The sequence below is a fragment of the Photinus pyralis genome, unplaced genomic scaffold, assembly GCF_008802855.1.
Source record: "Photinus pyralis isolate 1611_PpyrPB1 unplaced genomic scaffold, Ppyr1.3 Ppyr1.4_LG1, whole genome shotgun sequence".
Taxonomy (NCBI): domain Eukaryota; kingdom Metazoa; phylum Arthropoda; class Insecta; order Coleoptera; family Lampyridae; genus Photinus; species Photinus pyralis.
Window position 1 is genome coordinate 23062420 of NW_022170249.1, and position 27921 is coordinate 23090340.

The following is a 27921-nucleotide window of genomic DNA, read 5'->3' on the forward strand; positions in this document are numbered from 1 at the left end:
TAATTTTAAACTATCAAAAGCTATACATTTTCCTCCGGAAATTAAAATTTTGACGATTTATTTCGTAAATTTTCGATTGTCAACGTCGTCGTTCAAATTGAGTGGCGCTAAATCGGGAAGCCATCCATTTTTTTGCTCTCTAAAAGAACCTTTCTAACTAGGAAATGATAAATGGAGATATTTTTAGATGACACTCACTTTTACGTTATTTTTATTTTAAAAACCACTTGACTTTATGTCTCACATGTTCACTAAGTCTAAACAATTTTTCGGATATAAGCACTTATCGGGTGTAGCCTTTTTTCCTCTATAAAGACGCCGATGCGATATTTTTATGAATTTCCAACTTCCGTTCAGTGTCGAATGAGGGAGAATGGAATGGATCTTGCTGTAATATTTTTAATTAATAGAAAAAATACAATTTTCGTGTCAACATATTTTTTTCTACAAAATCACAAAATAATTAAAGTAATCACAACATTTCACACATGCTTCGATTTATCCCAGTGATTTTATGAGATCAGCAGATTTTTAAGTACGAGATTTTGAATATTTTAAACAAACGTTACCAATCGGGATTCCGAAACGCTGGAATAAATCGACTACTATTAGCTTATTATTCCCACCATACACATATTAGCATAAAAATCTTAACGGAAAAATTGAATGTTAAAATAATTTTTGGTAAGCATCAATTAGGCTACGTAAAAAGGATGTGTATGTATATAAAATAGTTTTCTTTTAAAGATTCTAAAAACATCACGTTAGTTTATCACTAAATTAGATACAAGTATAGGTATATATATTAAAGCGACGATTATAATACTGGAAAGGTTACTTGTTGGCCAATAATTTTACCAGTCGCTGATTGCGGCCGAAATCCGATTTGCGAAACTCTTCCAGTAACTGCAAAGTGAAAAAAGGAAACTTTATTAATGGCGAATATCTTTCGTTTTTTATTAAGGATGTATCCAAAGGCTTTGTTAATTGCTGTAAAAGAAGCCTAGTGCAACATTGTAAAAAGCACGACTTTGAAACCGAGCCAAAAAATCCTGTTGGATTCATGGTAACTGTACAAAAACATTTGGATAGTTAAATCTAATACGTCGCACTTATCGACAATTAAAGTAAAACAAATCAATGAATGTTTAGAACAGGTAAATCCGAAGAATAAGTAGAAAAGGTATTACAAAGTTAGATTAGTACATCAAGTGTTACGACTTTACGAGACGTATTAGTATTTGAATTAAAGCCATTTTATTCAATTACTCAACGAGGGTGTGAGTAACGGCACATCCGCCCAAATCTTCTCAATCTCCTATCGAGATTGAACATGGTCCTTCGAGCCGGACCACATCCTCGTGTTTGTGCCGTGCAAGGCGCCCTGTAATTAGCCGTCGGCACAAGCTAGGGGTGTATTTATGGGTATGTATGGGTAGGTACGTTTATTGTGCACACAAATACTATACTATATTGTACATATTTTGTTCATCAGAAAATAAGCAACATCTGGGAGTCCTGGGATCTTGGACCTAAATATGTAAAGAAGTCAAACTAAAAAGCGAAAGAATGCGCAAATAATAATTGAACTAAGCACAAAATGATATTGATGTAATTACGTTACTTTCCTCGCGTCAATTTCAACACTTAGTCATAAAATTTGGAAGGGGTTATTACTGGATTTGGAACAAAACGGCTGTTCGTCTACCAAGCAATTGAAAAAAGAAACATAAACGTATCGCCATCATAATATTGAAGAACCATGGAAAATCCCTTACCTGTTCAAAATTGAATGCAATCAAAATCTACACATGAACGCGGTACAGATTTTGTTAAAAGTAAAAAGTTAACTACGTTTTTGATGAAGAATATTGCTCGATGTTATGCTCGGGGCGATATCCCAATTGTGAAGCCAGACGAACAGAAAATCAAAGTACTTACACGAAAATGTTAGACGTATTTTTTTTAATAATAAATGTCTTTAATAAGTATCTAGGTTAATTACATAGAAAGTGTACAAAGGGCGAGATTCAGTAATGGAATGAAACATACCATTTCTGCTCTTCCATCTAACCCATATGATTCTGTTCATTAACAGAAAATTAAAAAAAAAAACAATAATATATTCTCAAATTAAATAATAAAATATCATTTAGAAGAAGATTGTTCCTGAAATAACATTTCCCTACACCTTTAAAACTTTGATTGCGGCAAAGGTATTTAAGTAATCAATTCGTGTCGTATCTCAGTGTTATCAACAAAGATGTGAACGTTTGTTACAAAAACTGAGCAAACAAGAGTAAGAAGAATGTTATAGTTGCTTGCCGAACATTTTTGTAAAGCTAAAGGGAACTCAGATTTGAAGGGGCCTGGGGGGGTGGAGATACAAATTAATTTCATCTTTCATGGAATTCCAATTATTTATTATATTATACCTTGACAACGAAGTGTCGAAAGAGGGTACTCATAAATGGCAAGTGGAACGTCAAGTCAAGACATATTTATTGGTGATGTCAAAGATTTCAGTGCAAATATCTGCAGAATGGAGTGTCGGAGGATTTTGATTTCATACCAGGCGGCCTTTAAATCTTTATGTGTAAAGAGATTCCTCCCCATTATCATTTACCAAGAAAGTAAACATCGATAGCATGCTACTACCTGATAACTCAAGCAATTTACTAGCACTTGAAATCCTCTAAATTAACATATTATATTGATAAGAGAGTTAACGGTTGGACAGAATTGTTTGTTTCTTAATTTAACATGTCAATCAAGTACGTGGAAGTACAAGTCAAACAGGCCGTATTTTGTTCTGTCATTGAGATTTGTAAAGAGTAATTTCGTTCGAATTTTTTCAAAATGTGATAATTTTAGGTATGTAATTTCTCTGGAAATTGCGAATGGTGGCAATTATTCGTTTTAGAGAACTTGTCTAAACGTTCATTGAGCGAAATTTCGGGTTGTGTTTTCTAAAAGTGACAGCGTGACAGTTCTCATTATTGACTACTAGTTAATAATAAAAAATTATTAACCACTTTGAACAAATGCCGAGAAAGCCTACTTTACAAGTGGAAAAAAGGTCATCAGACGCTAGTAGTGAAAAAAATTAATAAGTTATTTCTGAGTGCATAAATCTCGCCTCGTTCCAAAAAAGTCAACACCTATGATTGTGATTATCTATATAGATACCTAAAATCAAAACCTATTTTTTCACTACTAGCGTCTGATAACCTGATTATTAACCTTTTCTCCACTTGTAAAGCAGGCTTTCTCGCCAGTTGTTCAAAGTAGTTAATAATGTGGTCATTATTAACCAGTAGTCAATAAAGAGAACTGTCACGCTGTCACTTTTAGAAATCACAACCTGAAATTCCGCTCAATAAAAGTTCAGATAACTTCTCTAAAATGAATAATTGCCACCATCCGCCATTTCAAGAGAAATTACATACAATTATCACATTTTGAAAAAATTCGAACGAAACTACCCTTTGAAGAAAATACGGCTTTCTTGACTGTTACTTCGACCCACGTAATTGACATATTAAATTAATAAACCAAAAATTCTGTTCAACCGTTCACTTTTTTAATAATATAGATCTGTTAATTTAGAGGACTTCAAGTACTATGCGATCAAAAATGAGTTGCTGTCTAGTCGCCTTTGGAATTTTTGTTTACATGGTAAATCGTACTTAACTTGAATTTCCAAAGGCGATTCGACAGTAACTCATTTATGATCGCCCGTTACTAGTAGTGGAAGAAGTAGTATACAGGATGTCTTAAATTGAGTAGATACCTAACATGGCCATCTTTGTTATTATTATACTTACAAATTTGGTTAAATTGGAACAGTTGTATAGTTTTTGATGATAATGGATATTCCGATTCTGATGCGAGATTTTGAAAAAATAAATCGTTTCGTAGGTAATTGATAAAAAATGAAAAATCACCATTTAAAAAAAAATCAAATATTTTAGTAACAAACAGAGCTATCGAAAAAAGTTTCAAATAAAAGTTGCAAGATTCGATAGGATAAATTCAATATGTGTAAAAAAAAAATTTCGAAATGGCGGATTTCCAGATATTGACATCAACTTCCTTATTTTAAATGGACGCCATATTTGACTTTTACGTCACTCGATAGACAAAAATACAAAACCAGCTAGCGAGACAACTAACGCACGAATTTGGTTTCAATCACAATCGGCCATGGAATTATTGCCATAAGAAATACATTGTAAACTTTGAGGCAAAAATGCAAGGTTGATTCCCAAATGAAATACTAAGTGTTTAGTATCACTGGTTTTGTAATTTTTTCTCTATGGAGTGACTTAAAAATCCAATATGGCGTCCATTCAAAACAAGGAAGTTGATGTCAATATTTCGAAAACCGCCATTTTGAAAAAAAAATTCTATTGAATATCCATTGAATTTGTCCGATCGAATCTTGCAACTTTTATTTGAAACGATTTTCACATTTTTCCAATTATCTATACTACGAAACAAATTATTTTTTTCAAAATATCGCATCGGAATATGCATCAACATCAAAGACTACACGTAAACTTTGCAAATTTAACCGAATTTGTAAGTAGGTATAATAATAACAAAGATAGCCATGTTATCCTACTCAATTTAAGACACCACGATAGAGAAGTCTATTACGCACCTTACATCCCTCGGCGCAAGAGCCTCAGGGTGTAATCTTCGTGCTTAGGCAATCATACTAGACTTCTCTACCTTGGTATATAATGTACTATTACATAGAATCACATAAAATATCAATAATATCAACCCCTAACCTTATAATGATTTAAACAGAAATTTTGAAAAATCTTGAATAGCTTAAAAACCTTTGATGCTGGGTATAGGGAAATGTGGTATCAAACGACGTAGATCTTCATGTAGATGCCGGAAATACAATATAGGGTGTTCTATTTAAAAGCTATCCACTTCCGGTAAAACTGGAAGTAACACAATGATGATAATATTTTCTTTCGATAGATCATGGAAAACTATGTTAGTATGCACATTTGCAGATTTCAATTATTAATGGGAGTCTGAATACTTTTAGGTAACGGTTTGCGTGATTACCGATAAATTAGTATTGTTAAGTATCCATCTATGAATATTATTATTGTTCCGTACATATGTTTTTATTATAAAATTTTGCAATAAATGCTGGCAGGACAATTATTTGTCTTAATTTCTTTCATATTAATACCTAATTCTTTCAAACCTCATGTAAATACAAAGGTAAATATTAAATAGGTAAGTGTGAAAATAAGTAATGATTAACACTTATCTAATTTTTCATCGCATGTATAGTATTCATTTCACATCCAGTCGCATTTCGCATACAATGCATTTTCGTGGACACGTTATAAGCGTTACTACGTATAACATTGAAAAAGCAAATCTAAAGTCTATATCAATGTCTACTTACAGTGGAATTTCGGGAAAGTATAAGGGAAGTTTGGGGGAAGTTCCGAGGAAGTACTAGGGAAGTTCGGAGGAAGTACTGGGAAGTAAGGGGAAGTACTGGGAAGTATGAGGAAGTAAAGGGAAGTACGGGGAAGTATAGGGAAGTTAAGAGGAAGTACTGAAGGACTTCCCCCGAAGGGGAAGTATTATACAAATTTTAGGTCTGTTGATTACCCCCTGGCTATTTCGGTTTTAAAAAATGCGCTTTATCTACGCAAGCGTTGTGCACAATTTATACTTATTTGTTCGGGTAAAAATACATCACGCACAGTATTAAACTAGTGACAGTAGCTTGTTCTTTCATATTTTTGACTTTTACGTACTGCAAAGGCAAACGATAGTAAACTAGACCACTATACGTTAGTCCTTAAATACATCAACCTCAATATATTTGTTTTATTACATATTGGGCGCTCTATACAATATTCTATTATTTGTTGTTATTATTATATTGTTATTCCGATTACCGATACTCAGTCCGAGAACGTTTTTTCAGTAACGTTAATTGTTTACTCCGAAGAATTTGCTCATATTAGCTTGTTTACATTTTGAATTAATTAGATGACGTTGCCGTTAAATAGAAATTTAGTTATTTGTGCCTCGTAAAGTATTGTCCTTGAAATTTAACTTCACATTTACGCTGTTATACCCGAACAGCACGGGAAACTCGTGGTTGATTAAAATTTTGCTTTTGCTAGTGTAAAGTCATTCGAATTATTGATTCTTTTTGAGTATTAGTTACAGATTTGGTATCAGATTAGCCCCCGTGTCAAATGTTAAACTGCTATTCCGCAATATTTTATATGCAGCGCGTTTCACTACCCTTTTATAGCTTTACAAATGCCCGGTTTTCTGTGTCAGTAAACATTTCTTAAAGCTCAATCAACTATGCAGATGCAAAACAAATGGCGCATGCGCATTCCAACTTTTGTATTTGCAGAATCCATTTTTTTATGTCTTAAGATATTTAAATGAAATTTTTTATGTATGCACCTAAAGTAAACTAATGCCGAATAAAAAAAATAAGACTAGAGCCTACACATCTACACCATAGCAGAAAACTTTTAGTGAAAATTTGAAGTCTCTCTATCTGTTATAATTGCTGAGATCTCAGCCGGACTGTAATAAGTAGTCAGGGAGAAACAATGGAATAACTTAGAAACAAGGTTGTTATTCAATTACTAAGTGAGTGTGTACCCTATATAGTTAATAAAGTAATAAAATTAAAACACGGACAGCCAGCCATAACGAATACAGGGTGTTTTTTTGGGAGCTTTAGTTAAAAGTTTCTGGGAAAGTAAAATAGGTAGGATTTTGAAAATTTGTACTTAGGTGTTACTCTGAAGGCCGAATCGATGTATAATATTTTCAAAATGGCCGCACTTCCGGAAACACCGGAAGTAGATAGTAACTTCGTTATTTTAAATGGCAACCCCTATTTTTTATTGCATTTTTGGATTCTACGTGAAATTTCAGTTCTTTTGATACCCATATGTCATATCTGCCATTTATGGTTTTTAAGTTATTTTGACTTTAAGAAAAAAAAATGGCGGATGCAGATGGTACCTTGATAATTGATTACTTGAAAAAGGTTATAGTCATGGCAACCCATTTTTATCAGTGCATAGAGAATGAATAGGGCTTTCTTTTACTGTACTTAAAACAAAGTTAAGTTGCGTACAACCGCACCTATGGAGATCCAAATTTAAGAAACTTCAAAGTCTATAAACTCAGTTTTTTTAAATGGAATGACCATGTTCTTAATATTGCATGAGATAGAGAATCGAAATTGGCATATTTTGATATTACATGTTCCTATAGCTATCTTTAACAGTTTCTGATTTATTCCCATTTCATTGAATTGATCTCGGAATTGATGCCATTTTTTTTCGCATTTTCTTTTTAGTAGTTGGCCATGATTTTATAACAATCGAATTTTAAACAAATCAAGGAATGGATTCTTTAATACCACTGATTCTAGTTCTAGTCTAAATAATTCATTAATAAATAACTCATTTAATAAGGATATAGGACAGAAAATTTTTGAAAAATCTAAACAGAGTCGTTCAACTGAATTTCTTAAACAACGTATAAGTCTGGAAATTAAGAGAGGTAATGCGATATCTGTTCTAGCAACAATTCCATACCAAAAATGTTTCAACAAAGTTTTTTATATTTTGCATTGAATTTATTTTGTTAATCTTGCATTTGCAATTCAATTCATTTTCTTAAATATTCTCTTGTAGAGCTTTGTATAACTTGTGCTTCAACGGTTTGTAGTGCATTAGGGGTACAAAATTTCAAAAATTCATACAATTTCGTTCTAGTTTTCGAATGAATGTACGGAAAGCACGCGCCGCGATTCTGCCCATTTCACCATAAATAACAATTAAATTCCAAAATAGGTGAAACCACTGCGAGTCATTTTTCGATTTTTGAAAAACTTATGTTAACCTATAACAGTGGGTGATGGATTAGTGTCACTAGATTTGTTTAAAATTCAATTGTTATAGAATCATGGCCGACTACTAAAAAGAAAATCCTAAAAAATAGTGTCAATTCAATAAAATGGGAATAAGTCAGAAACTGTTAAAGATAGCTATAGGAACATGTATTGTCAAAATATGCCCATTTCGATTCTCTATCTCATGGAATAGTAAGAACATGGTCATTCCATTAAAAAAAACTGAGTTTTTAGTCTTTGAAGTTTCATAAATTTGGATATCCATAGGGGCGGTCGTACGCAACTTAACTTTTTTTAAGTGCACTAAAAGAAAGCCCTATTCATTCTCTATGCACTGATAAAAATAGGTTGCCATGACTACAACCGTTTGCAAGTAATCAATTATCAAGGTACCATCTGCATCCGCCATTTTTTTTCTTAAAGTCAAAATAACTTAAAAACCATAAATGGTAGATATCGACATATGGGTATCAAAAGAAGTGAAATTTCACGTAGAATCCAAAAAAGCAATAAAAAATAGGGGTTGCCATTTAAAATAACGAAGTTACTATCTACTTCCGGTGTTTCCGGAAGTGCGGCCATTTTGAAAATATTTTACATCGATTCGGCCTTCAGAGTAACTCCTAAGTACAAATTTTCAAAAACCTACCTATTTTACTTTCCCAGAAACTTTTAACTAAAGCTCCCAAAAAAACACCCTGTATAATACCCTATTTTTTTTTCAAAAATGGGCTAAAAATGTGATCAAAATAGTTAATATATACAGGGTGTTTTTTGGGAGCTTTAGTTAAACGTTTCTGGGAAAGTGAAATAGGTAGGTTTTTCAAACTTTGTACTTGCGCATGACTTTCACGCAACGAGTGGTCTAGACCAGTCGTTGCGTTCGATCAACTTTTCGCTCGATGTGGTAGGTTCGAGAATGCAGTGACATTCACATCAAGGTCAGTCGATGTGAACAAAGCACATCTTCGGGAATCGACGCCATGGCTGGAGCAAATAGAGCGCGCGTGTATTTTTCTTGCCAGTAGCTGTCATACTCATAAACCTACGAACGCTTATCATTGGTGCATTGTTTAGGAGTTACACTGAAAGCCGAATCGATGTAAAATATTTTCAAAATGGTGGCACTTCCGGAAATCCCGGAAGTAGCTAGTAACTTCGTTATTTTAAAATGGCAACCCCTAGTTTGCATTTTTGGATTCTATGCGAAATTTCACTTCTTTTGATACCCTCATGTCGATATCTACAATTTATGGTTTTTCAGTTATTTTGACTAAGAAAAAAATGACGGATGCAGAAGGTACCTTGAAAATTGATTACTTGAAAACGGTTGTAGTTATGGCAACCCATTTTGGCCAGTGCATAGAGAAAGAATAGGGCTTTCTTTAAGTGTACTTAAAACAAGATAAGTTTTGTACGACCGCACCTATGGAGATCCAAAGTTAAGAAACCTCAATGACTAAAAATTTTTAATGGAATGATCATTTTCTTACTATTACATTTGATAGAGAATCAAAATTAGCATATTTTGATATTACATGTTCCTATACCTATCTTTAACAGTTTCTGACTTCCATTTCATTGAATTGATAACATTTTTTTCGGATTTTCTTTTTAGTAGTCTAGATATCGACATGGGGGTATCAAAAGAACTGAAATTTCACGTAGAATTCAAAAATGCAATAAAAAATAAGGGTTGTCATTTAAAATAACGAACTTACTAGCTACTTCCGGTATTTCCAGAAGTGCCGCCATTTTGGAAATATTTTACATCGATTGGGCCTTCAGAGTAACTCCGAAGTACAAATTTTCAAAAACCTACTTATTTCACTTTCCCAGAAACGTTTCTTTCTCGTGTAGTGAATGGCTCTCGACATATTTACGAAAAATTGAAAAAGAATTGAAAGACCACCACTCAGGTAGCGCATGCCTTTGGACTGTCAGCATTCTAACAACGTAGCACAAAATCAGATTTTCTTCATTTTTTCCGATGATGCACCTTGGGATGATACTAAAGTGTGATGGATGAGAAAGTGAGGACATTGTTCAATGGACAAGTCTAAGTGTATCAAAATGGAAGAAGTCAACAACCTACAAAGAAGAATAAAAAAAAAGACGATGGAAACCCTGATGTATCTGTAGAATTGAGATATTGTTGCAAAGGTCATCCTAAATTTTCGATTAAATTTGGCACAGATTTTTTATTTCGCCATTAGTGAATTGCTCGCAGAGTAGAGTATTCAACAAAGAAGTCATACTGAAAAGAAACTTATAGAAATGAAATCGAAATGAACTAACCTCCTAAGTGGTCAAAATGGTTCCAAAAAAAGCTGAAAATAAATAACCCTACCAAATGGCGATAATGAAAATAGAAATTTTCCAAATTGGAGGACCAGAACTCACCTCATACGAAAGTTCTTGCTTTAAAATCGAAGTTGTATGTTCGTTACCCACGCAGCACGCCAGCAACGTAGGATAGAGAATCCTCGAAAGGGCTTCCACGGAAAAGTAGGCGAATGGAAGGGAGCAGAGCTGCTGAAGGACGGAAGGCGGTTGTCCACTCACGAGCAACATCTGAAACAAAACAAAACAAAATCAGTGACGCAATAAATCATACATGTATAGGGAAGTTTAAATAAACGCGCAGGGGTTTTTATCACACGCAATAATATCGTCCCTAATGTTTATGCCGGATAATGAACAACGTTGGCGTTGACTTACATTACCGCACGTTTAATTTTGTTTCCGGTCTCACGTGTGACGGGCGTCGTACGTGCGTCCACATGATGTCACCTCGTTTGTAATTATAGATAATGGAAATCGCTTCGATCTATCCATCCATAAATACTAACCCTACTGTTTTCTTTTTACGACGTTGACATGAAAATATTACTCGTATTTTTCAATAAAAAAAAACATCAATACTATACCACTACAGCGTATATGTATTTTCAATGAAAATTACTTACAGGTCATTTTTCAATTGCCACCCTTTTAAGGCATTTAAAATTCAAAAATTTCTGTTCTCTTAATTGATTCCGAAACCTGCACTAAGTTTGAAAACTACTCTTATGCGATTTGAATATTACTTACGCCCTGTATTAAATTCAACTTCAATAGTAAAGTAACTAATTTTTAAACAGAAACCTATCTCGTAACTCTTACCCTCCCCCAATTCAATTGTCTTGTGAAGGCATTTTTCAAGTTGTTTTTAGGTGCATTCTTCCTCTCTCTAAATCTTGCAAATTTTCTGCATATACAAAGAGAAACCATGTAGGTATTTAGTTTGAGTTTGAGGGAATCTCTTCAAGTAATCTCCAAATTCAGTAATTCCACGGCACATTTTGTCGTAAGCACATAATAAACAGACAGGCAGCTTGTCAGAAATTTACATACGGTAGCGCTTTGATCCTTTCACAATTAGGACTTCCACCCACGAGCGATCCTTATCTTGATCTTTTATACATCGAACACAGTGGGCCGAATATAAAAAAAAAACTTGTCGGAATTTTTGTGTGTATAAAAAATGGATTAATAATGCAACGGATTGATGATTGGCCATTGTGCGTGGCATATCAATTATTTCTTCCACGCGATCGCGAGTTCCCTGCACTAAATTGCTTTATACCATTGATTGATTAGGACGACCGTGTTTTATCAGTTATTGCCTACCGACTATTAAACATAAAAAAAATAGTAGAGAAAAAACTGGATGACTGTCTATAACTAAACTGCTGCCGCTCTTATAAACTGGCGGATGGGTGTTTGCTTGAAGATTGAAATGCCAATAAGTAAGCAATTGAAGTGTTACATTTGGGTCAGCCTCTTTTTTTAAAAAAAAATATAAACGATTTCGAGGATATTTATAAGTAAGATATACCTATGCAATCAAAAAATTGACAAGAGGTGTTTTTCCTAGTTTCAACATTACATTTCATAGCGCTTTCCATGTGGAAACCAGATAAAGACATCGACATAGGGAAAGGCGAGAGGACGGAGATTTTGTCATGTTATTACATTCCTCCTGTAAAAAGACATCTAGCGACCAACACTATAAGATATAATTTTACCAAAATTTGAATTAAACAAAAATCACGGAAAAACCCGAAAACAAGAAAAAGGTAAAGCCTTAATAATATTAACGGTCGACGACAAAAAAACATTTTTTTCTATTTCGGTGTCACAATGATGATTTTGTACAACTGTTTTCGGCCGAAAACAGTTGTACAAAGACAGTGATTATAGTCGTTTTTTTTTGGTAACTCATCTCTTAAGTTGGCACTTACTAGTTAGTACAAGTAGGTACTTCGTTGGGTACTTCCATGTTTGAACTTCAAAATGTCAGTCTTACTAGGCTGCCAACCTAAAACTTAACGGCATAAAAAGTGTTCCCAACATAAAACATGTTAGTTCTAATGTTCCCTATAGTTTATGATAATGATTTTTTTAATTAAATTAAAGCACCGAAATAGAAAAAATAGTATGAAAAACGCGTGTTACAATGCTTTATTGTAATACTCCTATCTTGCGGACACTCGTGGCTATGCTTCGCGTCGCCACTCGTGCCACAAGATAGTCGTATTACAATAGGTCGCATTGTAACACTTGTCTTTCAATATACTATTTTCTATTTCGGTGTCACAATGATGATTTTCTACAACTGTGAAAACAGTTGTACAAAGACAGTGATTATAGTCGTTTTTTTTGGTAACTCATTTCTTAAGTTGGCAGTTACTAGTTAGTACAAGTAGGTACTTCGTTGGGTACTTCCATGTTTGAACTTCAAAATGTCAGTCTTACTACGCTGCCAACCTAAAACTTAACGTCATAGAAAGTGTTCCCAACATAAAACATGTTAGTTCTAATGTTCCCTATAGTTTCTGATAATGATTTTTTTAATTAAATTAAAGCACCGAAATAGAAACAAGTTAAAAAGTAATCGTAAACGATTTACATAAAGCGCATTTCCACTTGCATTCATTTCCCATTTATAAGATGCAACTTCTGTTAAAATCGTAAAAATCCGGCCACAAATATGAAAGATAGCGTTGCACATGGGCAATCCATTGTTGACGTGCTACTTAAATTTCAGTTTATGAGAAGAATTTCATTTCAATGCTTTTCTAAATAAGAAAGTTGGAACTGCGCATGCGCAAACCTAAATTTTAAAACTAATGTTAGATTTTCCTTTGTTCCAAGCGCCTAAGTATCAAATTTCACTTAAATGGTTCCATAGATAAAAAAGTTGGCACTGCTCATGCGCAAAATAAAATTTTGAAACTGGCGCTAGATTTTCCTTTATTCCAAGTGCCTATGTATCACATTTCATTAAAATTCTTCCATAAATAAAAAAGTTGGCACTGCGCATGCGCAAAACCAAATTTTGAAATTGGCGTTTGATTTTCCCTTATCCCAAGTGCCTATGTATCAAATTTCGTTTAAATTCTTCCATAAATAAAAAAGTTGGCACTGCGCATGCGCAAAACCAAATTTTGAAATTGGCGTTTGATTTCCCTTTATCCCAAGTGCCTATGTATCAAATTTCGTTTAAATTCTTCCATAAATAAAAAAGTTGGCACTGCGCATGCGCAAAACCAAATTTGAAATTGGCGTTTGATTTTCCTTTATCCCAAGTGCCTATGTATCAAATTTCGTTTAAATTCTTCCATAAATAAAAAAGTTGGCACTGCGCTTGTCTTTCAATATACTATTCCCTCATAGATGAATGCACTACGGAAAAGGAAATGTGGAAAATTTGAGAAAACACGCATTTAAAAATTGACAGTTTTCACGCCATTTTGTTACTTTAAGGAATTCCTTGACTCCGAAAAGATCTCAACTGAGTCAATTGACGAGTATATCTACAGAAAGTGCGAAATACAGAAGAAGTTAAGTAACCGAGGTTTAAGAATTGAGGAAACGATGAGAAGAAGAGAAATTAATATTAAACAAAAGTACTACGAACGAACAATCTACGGCAAACGTTGTAAAACGCAAAACTGACAATGCGTTGAGAAACGAACACGCTCAGGATCAAACGGAAGTGAAATGATTCAGATGTAATCGTTTCGGACACATTGGACGAAATTGCCCAAAATATGGAAACGACGCAAATAGATCTACAAATCAAAGAGGAAAAACGCAAAATAATTCCAAGTTGACAATTGTTTAACGTAGGGAAATTCACAAACCTAAAAAACGATAACAGAACGATTAAGTGTGTGGGACAAGAAATACTCAAAAGTCTAAACCTAGATTCTCATAACACAACTTGGTTGCAAGAACATCAATCAGCAGATGACACTAGATCAAAAAATTATACCTTCTATGTTCGTATATAGTGCACACGAATTTCCTTTGGGAAATGTTATAACAATTCAGTTTATAACAATCATTCTTAATACCAATATAATATGGACAATACATATTTACTTTTGAACATTTTTATAGTGCCGTTGTGTAATCATTATAATAGTATTCCTAATTTAGTAGACTACAGACTTCAAAAAACCAAAAAAAACCTGTTTTGTACAAAATTACAAAACTTTCATTCGCTTCATTGCTTGTGCACTTATGTCAGCTATTCTTTTCTGACAAAAGCTTTCAATTATTCCAACTTCAACGCCTACTTAAAAAACATTTAAAACGGCTCTGCAAATCTTCAATCGAGTTTTCTCTGGAACTACTGATCGGATTTGAAAAATAAAAACAGTTCTGAAAACATAATGAATATTCCTTTCGACTTATCTAACATTTACTACCCCTTCCCATTTAAAATTTTTGGGGTCCAATTCACCCCCTTCTCGGGATTAAAGTTATGTAAGTAGTATTACTTAATTTAGGTGTCCTCCTCAAAACTAAAATTGACGTGTTCGAGAGTTTCTGGCTGTCGCTATGTTGGCAAAATTTGCATTGACTGTTTTCAGTGGGCCACCCTGTATATATACACCGTATGGTGTACATAGACAACTATTTGAGGAATTAAAAATTAATTACAACGCAACAATTCCTTGGATCATCAACACAGAATGTTGCAGTAAAGAAAGATTAAAATAATTAATGTGAGGAATACGCTGAAAAAAAGGAGAGAAATTGTGATTTAGAGAACATTTTAAGCTTAGTTTTTCAATTGAGTTACGTTATATTCATATTTCTCATCCCCAATCCATTACAGTTTTATGAATGGGTTATTTGATTCAAATTCAACTTTTGTTCGATCAATTTAACTGGAAGTCGAAGATTTGAATTAACCAAGTTCACTCATATTTGGAACGTGCCCACCTATCGCTCCTTAACGTTTGACACGACCAGGGTTGCTACACAGGGTGTTTTTTTGGGAGCTTTAGTTAAACGTTTCTGGGAAAGTAAAATCCGTAGGTTTTTGAAAATTTGTACTTACTCTGAAGAGTTAACTCTGAGGAGTTACTCTGAAGGCCGAATCTATATAAAATATTTTCAAAATGTCCGCACTTCCGGAAACACCGGAAGTAGATAGTAATTCCGTTATTTTAAATGGCAACCCCTATTTTTTATTGCATTTTTGGATTCTACGTGAAATTTCAGTTCTTTTGATACCCATATGTCATATCTGCCATTTATGGTTTTTAAGTTATTTTGACTTTAAGAAAAAAAAAATGGCGGATGCAGATGGTACCTTGATAATTGATTACTTGAAAAAGGTTATAGTCATGGCAACCCATTTTTATCAGTGCATAGAGAATGAATAGGGCTTTCTTTTAGTGTACTTAAAAAAAAGTAAAGTTACGTACAACCGCACCTATGGAGATCCAAATTTAAGAAACTTCAAAGTCAGTTTTTTTTTAATGGAATGACCATGTTCTTAATATTGCATGAGATAGAGAATCGAAATTGGCATATTTTGATATTACATGTTCCTATAGCTATCTTTAACAGCTTCTGAATTATTCCCATTTCATTGAATTGATCTCGGAATTGATGCGTAGTTGGCCATGATTTTATAACAATCTAATTTTAAACAAATCAAGGAATGGATTCTTTAATACCACTGATTCTAGTTCTAGTCTAAATAATTCATTAATAAATAACTCATTTATTAAGGATATAGGACGGAAAATTTTTGAAAAATCTAAACAGAGTCGTTCAACTGAATTTCTTAAACAAGTCTGGAAATTAAGAGAGGTAATGCGATATCTGTTCTAGCAACAATTCCATACCAAAAATGTTTCAACGAAGTTTTTTATATTTTGCATTGAATTTAATATGTTAATCTTGCATTTGCAATTCAATTCATTTTCTTAAATATTCTCTTGTAGAGCTTTGTATCACTTGTGCTTCAACGGTTTGTAGTGCATTTGGGGTACAAAATTTCCAAAATTCATACAATTTCGTTCCAGTTTTCGAATGAATGTACGGAAAGCACGCCCCGCGATTCTGTCTATTTCACCATAAATAACAATTAAATTCCAAAATAGGTGAAACCACTGCGAGTCATTTTTCGATTTTTGAAAAACTTATGTTAACCTATAACAGTGGGTGATGGATTAGTGTCACTAGATTTGTTTAAAATTCGATTGTTATAAAATCATAGCCGACTACTAAAAAGAAAATCCGAAAAAAATAGTGTCAATTCAATAAAATGGGAATAAGTCAGAAACTGTTAAAGATAGCTATAGGAACATGTATGTCAAAATATGCCCATTTCGATTCTCTATCTCATGGAATAGTAAGAACATGGTCATTCCATTAAAAAAAACTGAGTTTTTAGTCTTTGAAGTTACATAAATTTGGATATCCATAGGGGCGGTCGTACGCAACTTAACTTTTTTTTAAGTGCACTAAAAGAAAGCCCTATTCATTCTCTATGCACTGATAAAAATAGGTTGCCATGACTACAATCGTTTGCAAGTAATCAATTATCAAGGTACCATCTGCATCCGCCATTTTTTTTCTTAAAGTCAAAATAACTTAAAAACCATAAATGGTAGATATCGACATATGGGTATCAAAAGAAGTGAAATTTCACGTAGAATCAAAAAATTGACGTTTGACTGCTTTTCTTTAGGGCAAATCAACAGTACTGACTTGATGATTTAAATTTTGATCGCCCTTCTACAGGGTGTTTTAAAACTAATGGTCAATTTTAACAAACTTCAAACCATAAAAATTTTCTTAAATGTATTTTTCCGCAGTTTCAAATATCGAAAAAAATTCTATTTCGATCATTTATTACATTCCCTATATACCTATGTTTGCTTTTCGTTTTATTTTAGATTTTTTTAAATTGTGACAGTTACGTATAATTTTCTTAGGGAGGCCTTGAAATAAATGCGTTAGCAGATCTGTCAAACAAATCTTTTTATGGTAATACTTATAATTGTCATCATTCGTTATTCATGGTAGTTTATACCACTCAATATGTGAAAGAATCCGATTTACTTTAATGAATACAAACTTAAATAAAGATGAAACAGAAACAGGTCATGATAACAAACGACAAAACAAAAAAAACAAACATCAATTGTTTTGTTCTACGTGGCCAATGTTTTTTTTCAATACATAATAGCATTCTATACACTCCGATTCAGTTGGTAGTCGCCTCTCGAATTCCTACTCCATTTTATCAAAAGCTCTTTTCACCCTAACTTCCAGTTCTTGAAGAGAAACAACCGGTGTAAAATAAACTTTTTTATACGACCCCCACACTCAAAACTCCAGTGGAGTTATATCTAGAGATTTAGAAACCAATACCTCAGATCTGTAGGCCTAATCAACCTGTCAAAGATTTTCAAAGACATTAATATAAGCATCATGGGTAGGAGTACCGTCAAGTTGAAACCAATAGTATATTTTGAAAAATCTTAAATAACTTAATAACATGGGTTAGCCGGGTATAGGGAAATATGGTACCAAACGACGTACATTTTCATGTAAATTTCGAAAATGCAATAAAATATAGGGTGTTCTATTTAAAATAAGTAAGTTGCTATCCACATCCGGTAAAACCGGAAGCGAAAAGATCATGATATTTTGAAAAATTATGTTGGTGTGCAAATTTTTGAATATAAATTATTAATGGGAGTCTGAATACTTTAGGGAACAGTTTGCGTGAAACGGCCTGTATACCAATCGCTACATATCACCGATTTGCATCAAAATTTAGGCTTAGGTTCTACTTACCCTCTACTTTATATATGAACCTGTGCCGCTAGTTACTTACTATTCCTTAGGGGAGAAGACTACCCCTGTTTGCAAATAATTATACAGATCCAAGCTTTCAATCGAAATCCCCTTTAAAAAATTAAACAAACATCAATTAACATTTTGAGGTCTAAATGATGATGAATTGAAAAGTTTCAACCCCTAAAAATTATAGTGCAAAACGTAGTGAATAGTAAAATGTAATGTATTTTAACTAACAATCCTTATTAAAATTTGGAATAAAGGAATGGGGCGAGGAAATGAATGAGAAGGAAGAAATACAAGAAAAAAGTGGAAGTAGAGGGGATGAAAATGAGAGTGATAACTACATACAATAGAGAAGGAATGAAAGACTTAAAAAATAAAATAGAAAATATGGTAGAGGTAAGGTAGGGGGAAGAGTTAATGCTGGGGAAAGATTTTAATGCCAGAAAAATGTACCCAAAATTATTGTTTACACCTGAATTTGGACATGTAAACGCGTTCAAATGCATTATCTTGATTCAGAAAGAGTACGTCACATGCATTATCTCCCAATCCCAAGATATGAATTTGATACATTTTTTTTTACTGTACGGGGTGGTGACTTGACGAACGTTTCTGATTTTATAAAATAGGAAACAATAGTATGTACGGATTCGTAACTTTTTTTCTCTACAAAAAACCTAAATAGGCTTCATTTGTAAAATAATTAGGAAAGCCAATAATCAGAAATGAAAAAAATACTATTGTCATTCCTATGGTGCGTTGTTCGTCACCACCCGGTATGTATTTTGCACGGTTAACATAAATCGTTGTTAAAAGTGATGGTAATACTGAGGATCCATCCATATTTTGTTGTATCGGTTGATTTATTGACGAAATTAACTTATGATCCACTAAAGAATAATTAATTAGGTATTAAATTGCTAAAAAAATTAAGCTCGCCTTCTTGATTAAAATGCAAAAATAGTTAATTTTACTAGTTTTGTTTCTTGAATTATAAGTACTATGCCATCAAAAATTAGTTACCTTTGGAATTTTTGTTTACATGGGACTTCCAAAGGCGACTCGACTGCCCCTCATTTTTGGTCGCCCGTTATAATATCTTACATCAGTGAATAAAAGAATAAAACACTCTTTAATAATTTAAAAATCCAATATGAGTTCGTTCTACAGAAATAAAAAACTTCATTCAACTTTTATTTTATATAACTAAATTTTCCAAAAACTGCAAAACTTCGTCACTTTAACCTGATCGATAGCTTTGTTCTCAAATATACATACAAGCCGCACCAACCAAATTTGAGGTATTTTTTTTTTATTTTCAAAAACCCATTTTAGATTCATTAGTTTCATGTTTAAAAGTCCCCAGGTAACCAATTTCGTTTTTCGCACCCTATTTAAGGATAATAATCTTGGGGTAGGAATTTCGGAAATATTTTAACATGATCAGAACGGACATAGGTACTCAAAAACTTTAAATAAAAAAGCGCAGGTTCTTATGATTCATGAGAAAAAATGAAAGCAGAAGAAACCTAAATTTTGGGACAAACGACACATTGGATATTGATTTCTGGAATCGTGACAACAAAAAGTTTAATTAATAAGCAAAAGTCCCACAAAAGTGATCGGTGCGCGTGATGTTAATTTTCGCAATTTTGGAGGCTGTTGTGAGTAAACTTTTTGAAAGATCTAAAATTACTTCGACCCCTGAAAATTCCAATTAGTTAAATGTGCACTGTATTTCCGTCAAATTTGTGGGCGCCTGCACAGAAGTGTGTGCGCGTTTCTGATTTTTTTAGGGTCATTGTACAAGTTCTGCAGAAAAGATAAACTCGCATCCTCTGCAGCTTTTTGTAAACGAAATTGTGACCATTACTCCCCCATACTAAGAAAACTATTAAAATGGAACCAGCAACTGATGTTACGTAACAGAAGATGTATATTAAAATTGGCCGATGGTGTGTTTTAATAGCGTCATGTTATCATCACTCACCGAAGGCATCGCCATAGTGTTTTCGGTATCTTTTGGTGTACATGACGCAGGCGGTCGTGTCTGGTCCACATTCCACGCTGGCCCGCCGTCATTAAGATAGCGCGGCGCCACCGAAATCCCCGTCCTCGTGGCCAACGACGATGCCGCGCCCTCATTAACACACAACCGTGTCGATATTGGCAACCCGGATTTTGACGATTTTTCCCAAGCAAACAAAATTTAAATTACCCACCTGATTATCTTGGTCGCCGACCGCAAAGTATCCGGTAACGTAAATAACCTCGTGCAGCAGTTGCTGGTGCGCCTCCAACAGTAATTTCGTGTTATCCTTACTTCCGTTGGACGGTTTCGGTAGCGTCGGCGAGGTGCAGGACCAAATAAGGTGACTAGCGATGTGCCGAAATTGTAAGGAAATTCCCTCGGCGCCGAGAACTCCCTGAAAGCATATCATTGTACGGATGTCAACCGATTCGAATATGTGAGAAAAAGTTTTCGCCCTGCCCTATACTACACTTTTCAATTCTTTATTCTCGAGGGATGATAATTCGGAGTGTGTTCGATGCTTCTAGTATTGCTACACGTGCACGCGACTTTCCCTTCGGGAATATAAGAACGAAAAGCTTAAAGATTGCGCGCTTTAACTTTATTTTCTATCTTCAGAAAATTTTTCATGTATTACCTAAGTAAAACGACTGTATTTTTACCACGTATTCTTTAATCCCATGTACAGATTGGAAGCGTCTTATTTTAGGGGATGGTCGAAATTCAAATTGATTCTCATATATTATAGATTTCGATAGCGAAATTTAATTGTAACATGATTAAAATCATTTATTGTAAAGTCTAACGACGCCTTCGTGACAAAAAACGAATGCCGTTCATTAAATTAGTCGCACAGTGTACATTTATCGCTTGTAATTAACCGCCAAATCTGTTGAATTCCATCCATTTTCAGGTATAATACCTAATAAAGGCTTGATCATAAAGTGCACATATACCAGTCTTAAATAAGGGGGCGATATACTTTATAAATTAATATATATATTATAATAATAATTATAATAAACTGTTGTTAAATTAAAATTAGTTAATTTTAATAGATACAGGGTGGATGGAAGATTGCGGGTTTATTAACGCACATACTTAAAATTCATTGTGGGGGAATGTTGAAGGACCCTTCAGGCTACAACCTAAAAATGTTTTCAACGAAATTACAATTGTTATACAGGGTGATGTATTTCAAAGTTGAATTTTTTTTAATGGAACCCTCTGTATATTATTACATTGGTATTTGGATTCCTTGGTCAATTTTAGTGTGACTTTATGTATTACACATGATATCTAAAATGAGTCGTTTAGCCGCAATTCGTCGTTTTTTCAAAAAGTAGATGTCCAGTAAAATTGATTATCGCAGTTATCATAAAACTTAGAAGGCCGTAACTTTGCAGTGGCCCTAATCATGAAATCTAGTAACATACGCTGAACAGCTAAAGTTGAACTTTATTTTGTTTTAAAAGAAATCACTCCGTCAATTTTCAAAATTTCAATCAAAGGTAACTTGATTTTTTTGAATGGAACTACCAAGTTTTTTTATCGCATCAAATGTAGGATTTTATTACCTTTGTAACAATATAAGCATGCCGATATTTATCTTTTACATATTTTTTGTAATTCAACAATTTCTAATAATTCACAGTGTTTTTCGATTTCCAAAGCCTCTCAGTGATTAATAGGCCGTTAAAAATTATAAACAATTGAATTTATAAAAAAATTATTCCAAATAAAATAAAACAAAAACTTAAGAAGATCAAAATAAAAAGTGTAAATCAAAATAAGAGAAAAATAATTATTTCAATAAATGTTCAAGACAAGACAAAATGAGGTAGGACACCATCGTGCTGAAACCACATTCCGTCTACTATGTGCACCAGAAAATTTTGAAGACGAGCAAAAAAAAGAGTACTTAAAAATTTTAAGTAAAGAGCACCGTTTAAAATGTTATTCAAATTCCATTTTTCTAACACAACAATCAACAACAGAATTGTAAATGCTAATAAACTAAACTGACAGATGTTGTTTCATTTTATTTTGTGTTAATATTTTCTAATATGGCTTTCATGGCTTACTATTCAAATTGATTTATTTATACGTTCAGGCATTGGTTTAAATGCAAACTCATTATTTTATCTTTTAAAATGGGCTACGACAAACAAGAGTTTTTGTTTTGTTTTGTTGTGGGTAAATGTTTTATCATTTGAATTGTTCTTAATTTTTAACGGCCTACTGATTACTGAGAGGCTTTAAAAATCGCAAAAAACACTGAATTATTAGAAACTGCTGAATTACAAAAAATAGGTACCGACATGCCTATATCGTTAGAAAGGTAATCAAATTTTACATTTCATGCAATAAAAAAAACTTCGTATTTCCATTAAAAAAAATCAAGTTACCTCTGATTGAAATTTTGAAAATTGACGGAGTGATTTCTTTTAACACAAAAAAAGTTTAGCTGTTCAGCGTATGTTAGTACATTTCATGATTAGTGCCACTGCAAAGTCACGGCCTTCTAAAGTTTTATGATAACTGCGATATTCAATTTTTATTGGAATTCTACTTTTTAAAAAAACGAAGAATTGCGGCTAAACTACTCATTTTAGATATCATGTGTATACATAAAGTTACACTAAAATTGACCAAGGAATCGAAATATGTAATAATATATAGGGGGTTCCATTAAAAAAAATGCAACTTTGATATAAATATCACCCTCTATAACAATTGCAATTTCGGTGAAAATATTTTTAGATTGTAGCCTGAAGGGTCCATCAACATTCCCTCACAATGAACTTTTAATATGCGCGTTAATAAACCTACAATCGTCCACCCACACACTTATGGCCCACCCTGTATACAATGAATAGGTAACGTTACGTGAAATAATTAAACGCTCTCTTTAATTAAAGGTAATAAATCCAGAATTGAATTACTGGTAGCACAGATTTAGAGTGTTTAAATCTGTGCTGGTAGTTTAAGTCCATGTCCATGAAACGTTCTACAACCACAAGAAAGAAATATGGCGGTTTTGCACCGTTGAAATAAAATTCTCGGAATAGCGGACTTCTTCCTAAATGTATTCTTATGCAGAAATGCGCACCTGGAGAAAATAAGATACTAAAAAAATGAATTTGGTGCGGCCAATTTCTTGTATCCAAAAATATGAACTTCCAGAAACTATGGGGGAATTATGTGCATTAAGGGCCATACAGACGGACGTTTTTGTACGCGTTTATGTGCATTCAAAAACCCACGTGATTCCGCATCCACAAAAACGTCGCGTTATTCCTTTGTAAAACCGTTTAGTTAAGATGTAACTTATGCCTGTAGTACAGACAGGTTACCTTAGTTCTTTAGTTCGCCGCTAGAGGCCATTCGACTGTTATAGGTTTCATTTACAATAGTTTTTTATTTTCGCCGCCCGAGGCCGTGCAGATGTTTTCCATGGTACTTCTAATTCTATCCCTTCTTTAATTTGATCTTGCGTCCAGTTGCAATTCTTTCGCGTATGTATAGACGGTTTTGCCTTCACAGTGGTTGCGTGCAGATTTTTCTCGATACGCTATTACTTTTTACTTGACTTAGTGTCTATCTGAATAAGGACTCATTGTTTCACCAAGTATTCTCTCTATTTCTGATGTGCTGTGGCTGTGCTTCATTGAACACGCTTTGCGAATGTGTGCTTGCAAGTACAGTAGAATCTTGATAATCCGACACATATGGAACCACGCAACCGCTGGATTATCAAATAATCCGGATTATCGAGAGTGATAGAGAAAAAACGCCAATTTTACTATGAATATATGTGCATACAATGAAAATACTTACAAAGAAATACAAAATATACACAAATACGTAATTTTACACATTAGGAAAAATAATCATTAATTTTTTGTTTCTTGGCTAGATATGCATTTTATCAAAAATGACATCTTGTAGTCGTCCCAAAGACGCCGGATTAACGAAGGCCGGATTATCAAGATTGCACTGTAATTAGTGTGAGGTATGTACGGGTTATGATTTTTTCAGACCTTTATCTTCCCTCAACGTTTTCTCCTAAGATCTCATCGTTTCTCTTTTGGATTACTTTTCCGACATTATCTACCTGGATATTACCTGCACAAAACCTAAATGACATCGCATTTTTACCTGGACCCGCCATCTTAGCGAGATTGACATTAGCGACGTTACTAGTACCTACTTCGAAAATTTATACCTGGAGATTTCAATATAGTTCCTGTTTAACTGCAAGTTAACGGAACCTTTTGGTGATTATTACTCTTGTAAATCGCTCCGACATACCTGATTTTACGTACATCACCTTTTCTCGTTACCGAAGATTGCACCTTACCACTATCAAGGCCCGATTTGATCCACAGTACCTACGATTACAAGACTCTTCACAGAGCCTCGTGTGCAGGCTGGAGTGAGTAATGTCTGCCGAGCTGGGAGCGTTTCTAGATATCGAGAATGAGTTTAGAAACATCACGTTCGTTGCGATTAGTGAGGCTGCTGAAGGCTTTGGTATTGATGGGTCAATTTATAACCGTTAATTATTATTTATCACTCACTAGATCACTCACTTGTACTCTAATTTATAACATGTAGATCTATAACACAGGAGAGCGAATGTCAGTACATATATATAACTTTGGCGTCGATGTTGGAACTGAAATGAAACACGATTCAATTTGCTTATATATCAAACAAAAACATTCTCGAAACATATATATCCCGGAAATAATGCGTGACTAATCCTTGACACACTTGACGGCAACCTGATGGCAACCCGATGTCGCATTCTGGAATATTCGCTACAATATCATAACTTACGTATTCATTGGTAGCTATCCATCTTATACGTATTCTACGTGTATGTAGTAAAATAATTTTTCCAAATGTGCACGACCGAGGCGGCGAGGCATTAGGTACATACTTCAACAAATTCTGAAAATAATGAGTCTCTTTCGTTTGCTTTATAAAAGGCTGCTTATTTACTGAAATATAGGATATTTTCCAAAAGATTTCCAAAACATCCAAATAATTTCGTTAAGTTTATAGGACATATAGCCACTTATCATGTATAGTAATCCAAATTCGGTTACAAAACTCACATTTAATCAAAAATTACATTTGAACTACCTAAGATTCAAGTAAATCTTATCCAACGTGAGGTTTTTCCGGAGAACTTAAACTTTTATTTAACAAATAAGTGGAGGTAATAAACGATGGTTTGTGAGAGCTTACAGAAACTAACACCGTTTAGTTGAAAATTGCGTTTGAAATGTAGAGGAATATGAAGCAAGAAAATTTTGGAACAAAAACAATGAAAAACTAACTTCATTTTTGTCAAAACTATCGAAAAGTAACTAAATTAACAAACACATTTATTTAATATACCATTTTTTGATTTCTCTCGAAATTTTTAGTGATTGACAATTATCGAAAAAGTGTATAATTTGACGTGAATCGTGCAGTTGATAATTATTATTGTGGCGGGAGCGAAGATTTCTAATTAACTTAATATTAATTGAGTAAAATCGCGTAAACATTGGAAAATACAGGCACTGGGGTAGTATCAATTTAAGTTAGCTTCCCTTGTTTACAGAAAAGACCTCTATCTATATTTACATCGACCGCTACGTTTTAATTGAATCATTTTGCTTCCAGTTCGAAATTGGCTTTGTACTCAAACTTCAGTTAATTTGGGCACGATCTCTAGGGCGTTTCTTGTGTACATTGACTGATATGTTTGTTTATCATTGTAGTATGTGTGCTTTACTCGTACACCGCAATTTACCACCCATCAACGAGCACGAAGTAATTAGCGTAAATTTAAACATAAGGTCTTCGGGTAGTGGCTCACCTGAAATTTTTTAAAATCCAATTCGGCGACCCTCCTTAGCAGCTTGAAAGTTGCGGTCGCCAGATTAAGACAAAGGGCCGGTATTATTGGGGGCGGTTGGCCTTCCGTGCGGGGCGCTGACTCCGGTGGTAACAGTGTGCCGTAAAGCATAGAAACCGCCCCCATTAGCTCGGTTCCGTACAGAGTGGTAATCTGAAAGCATAAAGATCGAGCTTTTATTACAAGAATAATTCCGCTCACCAGGTGCGTGGAGTCTCCTTCTTCCGAGCAATGGTCTGCAAGAGCGGCGAGGAACTCGAGAGCAGACAGAAGAAAGGCGCACGCCAAGGGGTTGTCGTGCACCGGACCTCGGACCGAAACGCAGCATTTGGCTAATTGGTCCACGACGCCAACGCACACAATAAAGCTGAAACAAAGCGAGATCATGAAACATCTGAAGTGCCCTAATCTGATAAACTTAAACTTATGTTGGTGCTCTCCATGCGTCTGTGTGTGGTGATGGGACCGCTCGCACATGCCGAGATAATCACATCAGATGTGTCATGTGCACAGCTGATTATCGCACCCCCTCGACAAGCCCACCCTTTAAAAACGAGTCGAGTGCCTCTATATCGCTACAAGCACTTAAGAAAAATAACCTTATTTCGACCTCCCGGTGAAAATGAGCGTTTTCTGAATATCTCTTCCAGAATTAGGTAGATAAGAATTGATTTTTCTCGCCATAAACACTGCAGGCAATCTACTAATGGTTGCCAACTGTGATCCTTAGTATACGAATTCGATTAAGCGACGACCAGGACCGAGATACACCCATTCATCACAATTACGTGGACGGCGACGCCGCCGGTTCCCATCATACGCGACCATTCAGTAGCACAAAGCGTCGTCCTTTTGCGACACCATGTGTGAGTTATAAAAATTTATTGCGCAGTGTAAACGGTATCAAGTGTTGGCAACATTCGGAATTTTTCTAATTTCGTTATACGCGCCGCACTACTTCTAAATCATAAAAATGGAACAGTCAGTTCGCATTTGAGCAACAATCGTAAATTATTTGCACCAGACTGGCACTCGGTTTAATATAGAGCTTTAAATCAAATTCGAAATTCACAACAAAAAATGCAACAATCCAACACCAAATCCGAAACAAAACACTCCCTGCATTTTGTACTGGAGATGGAGTCAATTCTAACTAGGCTAAGATTTCAAAATTCACGGTGTAACCTATAACGATGAGAGGGAGAAACATTTGAGCGCGATCGAGGTCAAGCAATGTATTTGGCACCCCCTGTGTGATGTTTCACGACAATCTATAGAGTTGAAAATATTACCTCCACGTCGGTACGCCACTGTTTGTTGATATTTACTTACCGACTCCTAATTCATATAAAATTTACCACTTTCGGTTTGTTTATATAAGGCTCTGTTATATATTATGTGGTGATATTGGTATAGGTACCCAAAACTTAATTTGCGTAAATGTATGACAAGAAAATTTGGGAACGCTCAGATAACGCTCCAATTTTAAATATCCCACCAAAATTAAAATCGATACGTTACCTGAATTATACCTTTAAATCAACGAATACTGTCAAATGCATCTTCTACCTTATTTATAATGTAAACGTTTTTTAAATTCAGTATCCTTACGCCATCTAGGTATCTTCTTTATAATCCACTAGTTTAGGTGTAAATTAATTTCTGTAGTAGATTTGTTATTAACTTAGTATAGATTTCTTATTACCTATAGTTCTTTGTGTTGCCGTTAGAGAGTATCCTAGAAGTTTCTTTTGCCTAGTTCTTTGTCTGGTTGCCACAATGCACGCTTTGTACCTTTCTGCACTAAATTCTATCCCTCCTTCTTTAAGTTTTATCTTACCCGTGCAGTTGTATTCTTCC

At 34.2% G+C, this 27921-nt stretch overlaps 1 protein-coding gene across 1 annotated transcript; it reads right to left on the bottom strand.

Annotated features, from left to right (window-relative positions):
• Window positions 1–385: 385 nt before the first annotated feature.
• Window positions 386–27921, bottom strand: LOC116160633 (S phase cyclin A-associated protein in the endoplasmic reticulum-like). Its single transcript, XM_031473884.1, has 6 exons — window positions 27902–27921; window positions 26263–26428; window positions 26023–26214; window positions 20335–20538; window positions 10349–10519; window positions 386–906 (listed from the first exon to the last, which is right to left on the bottom strand). Exons 3-6 carry the CDS (start codon window positions 26185–26187, stop codon window positions 835–837), a joined length of 612 nt encoding a protein of 203 aa, XP_031329744.1. The 5' UTR covers window positions 26188–26214; window positions 26263–26428; window positions 27902–27921; the 3' UTR covers window positions 386–834.

Excerpts from the sequence above, each read along its gene's own strand:
- LOC116160633 (XM_031473884.1), bottom strand. The coding sequence starts at position 26,187 with ATGGGGGCGGTTTCTATGCTTTACGGCACACTGTTACCACCGGAGTCA. Across the intron at positions 20,539-26,022 it reads TGGATTTTAAAAAATTTCAG|GGAGTTCTCGGCGCCGAGGG; the intron begins GTGAGCCACTAC and ends ATATGCTTTCAG. Across the intron at positions 10,520-20,334 it reads TCGGCGACCAAGATAATCAG|ATGTTGCTCGTGAGTGGACA; the intron begins GTGGGTAATTTA and ends GTTTTGTTTCAG.